Source organism: Saccopteryx bilineata, chromosome 1 (assembly GCF_036850765.1).
Source record: "Saccopteryx bilineata isolate mSacBil1 chromosome 1, mSacBil1_pri_phased_curated, whole genome shotgun sequence".
Classification (NCBI taxonomy): Eukaryota; Metazoa; Chordata; class Mammalia; order Chiroptera; family Emballonuridae; genus Saccopteryx; species Saccopteryx bilineata.
Genome location: NC_089490.1, coordinates 78363005 through 78369223, shown reverse-complemented (window position 1 = coordinate 78369223; position 6219 = coordinate 78363005). Strand labels below are relative to the sequence as shown.

Genomic DNA, 6219 nt, shown 5'->3' with positions numbered 1-6219 from the left:
ACAACCTTATTTCCAAATAAGGTCATATTGTGAGATACTAGAATTTAAAACCTCAGCATGTGAAATCTGGGGGGAACACAATACAACCTATAAAAAGTGGGGAGAAATTTGATACCAATGAGCTTAAAATGAGGCAAAATTGATACTTATTCCTAGACTCTCATGTCTTCATGAGGGGTTAAATTTTTTGATGTTTGAAAATAGAGGGCCTACAGAAATCTTTAAGTGATGGAAGTGAAGTGCTCTTATGCTAAAACACAATTCTATTCTAAAAGAAGTAGAAATGTATGGGGGTAGTAGTGGTGAGTGGTCTACGGGTAAGGCCAATTTCTCTAAAGTGCATACCTAGGCTCATAATGTGGGGACAGAGAAAAGACAAGAGATATTTCTGGTCATTATTGCTGTAAATATGTGGGAGCTATCAGTGGGCACCTGAAAGTTTTATTCAGTTCTGGGCACCCCTCTTTCTCAGATTGATAGGCAAGGTGAGGCACACAGAGTGAGGTGGCAGTAGAAAGAGTCTTGATAACATGTCACAGGGCTTAAGCTCAAGAGACAGATAATACAGTGAGACTGACCACTGCTTTCAACTCTTTGAAGGGTTGTCCTGTGGGAGAGGGATTAATTAAATTTGGTTTTGTGTGACCCAACAGAACCAGGACCACTGAGTTAAAACATCAGGCAGTTTTCAGTTACGATATATAGGCTGAAATTCTTTCATCAGTGTGGTCCTAAGTGGGAACAGTCAGGAAGGATTCCTCTGGTCCTAAGAATTCAAGTTCTGTTGTGAGCCAGAAAGAACTAATACATTGTGTCAAGGGCTTGCAGGGTCTGTGATATTTTATGACATCTGTGTAAGTAAAACAGCTTTCTGTCACTCACTCTGTGAGTGCATTAGAAAGGTAGCCTGCCAGACCTCCAAATGATCAGGCATGCTTTAATTATGAAGTAATAAAATGGAATTAACTTTCTTTTGTTGCAGTTAGTTCACAAACACACAAAAATATTAACACCCCCACCAAAATCACAAGATATCCAAAAGGAGTTTTATGTATAGAACATTGATTTATTTTTTCTATTTTGCTTGTATAGTTTGTTCCACATAATTAGCTCCTTATCATGTGTTGCCTTATTTTTTAGTTATTTTAGTGTCAGAATGCATAAATTTAGTTTCTAATTATTGTGTAATGTCAGAACACAAAAACTTTTTCCCTTTAATCTTATTTTCCCAGCTAGATGTTTCTTTTGAACAAGGACCAAAGATTTTATCCTTTTTATTAAAATGTCATATGAAAGTGCTCTCAAGCTAATTTTGCTGGCCTAATAAAAATTATAATTAATACACAACCTTAATTCCCCAAATTATCTTATAAACAGAAGCAAAGAATGCATATAGGTACTGTTATTAAACTAACAAAGTAGTAAACTTACCAATAATATTTATAAAAGGCCTTTTCTCTGCACATAAGAGTGCTAGGTACCATGGGGAATGAGAGGTATCTTGAAATCATTTGCTTTGTATATATTTTATTTTCCTTTTTTTTCTTTTAGAAGTTCACCCTTTATTTAGCTTAAGTTCCAGACCACTTGGTGATGGCCTTGGTGCTGTTGGACACGGCGTGCTTGACCAGCTCCCCAGACAGCAGTAGGTGCATGGTCGTCTGGGCTTCCCGGGATATTGGTGTGGTTTGACCTGAATATTGGTCCAGCCAGGTGGCCTTGCTGGCCAGCTGCTCAAATGTGTCATTCACATATGAGTTTATGATGCTCACGTCCTTGGAAGAGGTGCTGATGTCAGGGTGCACCTGCTTTGGCACCTTGTAGATATATGTTCAATAGTTTTCTTTGTACCAGTTATGCTTTCTGGATTTCTTGTCTCCTGGACTAGCTCCCTTTTGGCCCCCAGACTGGTGCTGCTGCTGTTCATGCTCATGCTCATCCTCCTCCATGCATGAGGTCATTTGCTTTTTAATAGCTCAAAGTTTAGCTTTGCAGACAGAACTAAGATATACCAGAAACATCGAGTTCTTAATTGCATGCAAACATGAAGAGAGAAAATTGCTGGAGTAGAGGGGGATTATTTGAAAGATAAGTTAGTTCTGAAGGATGGAAAGTCAAGAAATATAGATTAGAGATAAAAGGGAGAGAATTTCAGGAATGAAAACCTGTTAGAGCAAAAACATAGTATTGTGCATTGAACTATGCCCTATAATAAGATATCTTCAAGTTTTAACCACTGGTAACTGAATGTGATTATTTGGAAATAGTTTTTTTTTGCAGATATAATCAAGCTAAATAAGGTAATATTGGATTAGGGTGGGTCCTAATCCAACGACTAGTGTTCTTATAAGAAGAGAGAAATTTGGACACAGACATAAACAGGGAGAGAATGCCATGTGATGATGAAGGCTGAGACTGGAGTGATGTATCAGCAAACCAAGGACAGGTAAGGATGACAGCTGCTGTCAGAAGCCAGCAAAGGGCATGGAGCAGGTTTCTGTCTCAGGTCTCCCAGAAACTACCACGTCTGCTGAAACCTTGATTTCAGACTTCTAGTCTCCAGAACTGTGACACAATACATTTCTGTTGTTTGAAGCCACCTAGTTTGTGGTAATTTGTCATGGCAGCTCCAGGATATGAATACACCAAGAGACAGAAAAGTGAAGTGCATGTGTGTGTAGAGGGCATACCCACATGAATGAGAATGTCTGTGAGTGATAGGGGGCAGTGAGAGAGGAGTTGGACTATGTAAGAACTTTCCAGAAATAATAACAACACTAAGCAGAGGCGGATTAAGGTCGGTTGAGGCCCCAGGCATAGAAGAAAATATTGGGCCCCTTAAAAAAAGGAGGGGAAATAATACACGTGAACCATATTTTTAAATAAATAAAAAATATGTGCTATTAGTTTTATTTCCAATAAAATTTGAATATATGTATATTATAATTAATAGCATAATAATTACAAAGTTTTGAACTAACCGTTGAACATATGTAAAAGTATAATTGTAATTAATTATACATATAATAGGAGTAACATTCATAAATTTAAACAAAAAAAGCCATAATTTTACTTGAAATTAAAATTACAAATGTGAAAATATTTAAACTTTTTTTCTTGCTTTTTGTTTGTAAACTTAACTTAACTTATCTCATCACAATAATTTTAAGTAAATCACTCTCTCTGTATAAAATAGCTGTATTATTTAGTCTTTTCTCTGACATTGAATTTCTTAAGATAATTTTTTACTCTCTTTAAACAAGAAAATGAGCATTTCCCTGATGCATTTGAAATTGGCACATGGTTAACAAAATTTTCAACGTAATTTCTATACTTGGAAAATTTGCTTTCATATGTAATGCTTTTTTGTATATATTATTAATTGATTGCTTGTCTTCTTCATCTAAAAAGATTAAAAACTGTTTCAACTCATATTTAAAATTACTTAAATCAATGTCATCTTTATAGATTTCTATTATTAACACATTTTTTCTTCTGCACACAATGTAAACACAAAAATATCTCTAAAATTACATTTTCATAGATTTTTTCCACATCTTTTCAATTCTGCTATTAAATGATCATATATTACATAGAGTACATTATATAAAAAAATTTCTTTGAATTTTCTGTACATGTTCACTTATAATCATCTTCAAATGTTTTATCTGTTGGTTCTTTAACTTTTGGTTAAATTTCATTGAAATTATGTCATGTTTTTATTAATAAAAATTTCTAGACTTTTAAATAAATGATGCACCTTTAACAATTGTGCAATCAACAGATTGTAAAGATTTACTGGTTGCATTGATCCTTTGCAAAATTTTATTCCTTAAGACTGTTGTTACAGCAGTTTCATAATCATTCATTTCTTTAAGTAATGATTTTGCTTCAATAACAATTTTTTTCTTTTGTGGAATTGCATATCTCATCTAAAGCCTCTTTTATATTTTTGTAGCCACATTTTTTTTTTTTTAGTCAGAGAGGGATAGATAGAGACAGGCAGGAATGGAGAGAGATGAGAAGCATCAATCATCAGTTTTTCGTTGCAACACCTCAGTTGTTCATTGATTGCTTTCCCTATGTGCCTTGACTGTGGACCTTCAGCAGACCAAGTAACCCCTTGCTCGAGCCAGTGACCTTGGGTCCAAGCCGGTAAGCTTTGCTCAAACCAGATGAACCTGTGCTCAAGCTGGCAACCTCGGGGTCTCAAACCTGGGTCCTCCGCATCCCAGTCCCATGCTCTATCCACTGCGCCACCACCCGGTTAAGCTGTAGCCACATTTTAACACTAAAACTGCATCATCCCTGGCAGACCACCTTGTATCTGACAATTTCTTGAATGTATAAGAAACTTTATCCAATTTATTGCATAATATGTGTTCTATCAAAACGTTATTGCAGAGAAAAAACCAAACAAATTTTGCATGAATAAAAAGTATCTGGCAGCATTACTACAGCTCTCCGCAGCAACATTACCAACTAAATTAAGTGAAAGACTAGATAGAGTACGTAATAAACATTGCTGATGGAGCATGTTGTCTTATTCCTGTTTGCAGACCATTGTACTTGCCCGACAAATTTGCTGCATTGTCATATGATTTTTCACAGCAATATTTTATATCTACTGGCAAATTTTGCAAGGTAGATAAGACTCTCTTTTCTAGATACTCCACATCATGTCTTTCTATAGGGAAGAACTTTAAAAAACTTTCTTAACATCCCCATTTGCTGATCAATAGTACATTATAAAAGTAAGTTGATCCACATGCACAACATCGGCTGTAAAATCTCAAATAATAATATAATATTTTGCACATTTTATTTCCTCCACAATGTGTGGCATAAGAGAATCGGCAATTATTTGCAAAAGTTCATCACACATCTGATGCGATAAGTAATTTACATGTCTGCTACCTTGATTTCCATACCTTTGTAAGTGCAACTTTAAAAAATCGTCATATTTGCTTAAATACTCTAAACTAGTCAAATAATAGTCTGTTCTTGAAGATGTTGTATTCTCATTATGGCCTCTAAAAGCAATGCCCAAACTTGTGAGTCATTTTACTGTGGATACAATTCTTCGCAGAATTTCTCTCCAATAATTTTCTTTCTGCGATGTAATTTGCGGATTTTGAACATCGATGCTATTTAACGTAGAGGAGAGCTTGTATAATGTACACATTGAAACGACATGTTCTTTTGACATTTCATGCTTGGACAAAGTTATTCCAATATTTTTCCAATTTTGGAACCCTGTAGTCAACTTAGACTTTGAGCCCAAAAACATTTTGCATGGGTAACAATAAATTGATTTTGATGTTTCAGAAAAAAATAGCCACATTCTTTCTTCTTTTTCACCATTTGAAATTTTCTGTAAAAATGGTCTTTACACAAGCCTCTATAGTAAATTCGATCACCGTGTTTATAGACCGGTTTAAATGTAGTTATATCGCCTATACTTTTTGCTTTATTTGAAATTAGAAATTAACCATTTCATTAGATAATACATTAGGCCAGAGAGCAATATCTTTTAGTGTAACTTTGAATGGAATATTTTCCGTTTGCGTTTCAATATTTTCTAATGGATATTCTTCTATATATATTTCTACTGGTTTTTCACCTGGTTGTTGACTGTTTTTTTTATCTTCTTCATCATTGTTGCTTTCTTCTATACCTTGGTTTTCAATTTCAACTAACTTTTTGTTGACTGATGGAAGCTCCTTGTTCTTCATCTTCATTGTTGCTCGAATTACGATGGCCTGAATGGCCAGGGCCGGTTATAAATTTGTCCAATGCTCCTTTCTGTTGGTTGGCAACTTGCTCGCGTCGTTTTTTAATTTGTCTTCTTTCAGCCCCTGGTAGATGTCATTTCATTTTTCTACCTATCAATGAAAAGAAAAATATAAAATTTAATAATCTGAATGATTAGAATACCAGAGAAAAGATTTTTTTTGTTATAGTGCAACAAGTTAATGATTAATTAAGATTAAACAATTATTTATGAACTACAAAAATCTAGGTGCTAATGTAACAACAGGAATTAATTTTATTTTAATATAATTTCAACAATAGGAATTAATTTTATCTTAATATAATTTCAACTTATCTGAATATTTATTTATATGCACAGAAAACTATTTTTAAAACCGTAAATGAAACAAGTACTATCCACAAACTAATTCACATCCCTGAGTATTCACATTTATCCTAGTCCGC

The 6219-nt window shown here is 34.4% G+C and overlaps 1 protein-coding gene across 1 annotated transcript; it reads right to left on the bottom strand.

Annotated features, from left to right (window-relative positions):
• Positions 1-1571: 1571 nt before the first annotated feature.
• On the bottom strand, positions 1572-5741 carry LOC136319241 (late histone H2B.L4). Its single transcript, XM_066252585.1, has 2 exons — positions 5511-5741; positions 1572-1817 (listed from the first exon to the last, which is right to left on the bottom strand). The coding sequence occupies exons 1-2, from the start codon at positions 5739-5741 to the stop codon at positions 1572-1574; spliced, it is 477 nt and encodes a 158-aa protein (XP_066108682.1).
• Positions 5742-6219: the final 478 nt, after the last annotated feature.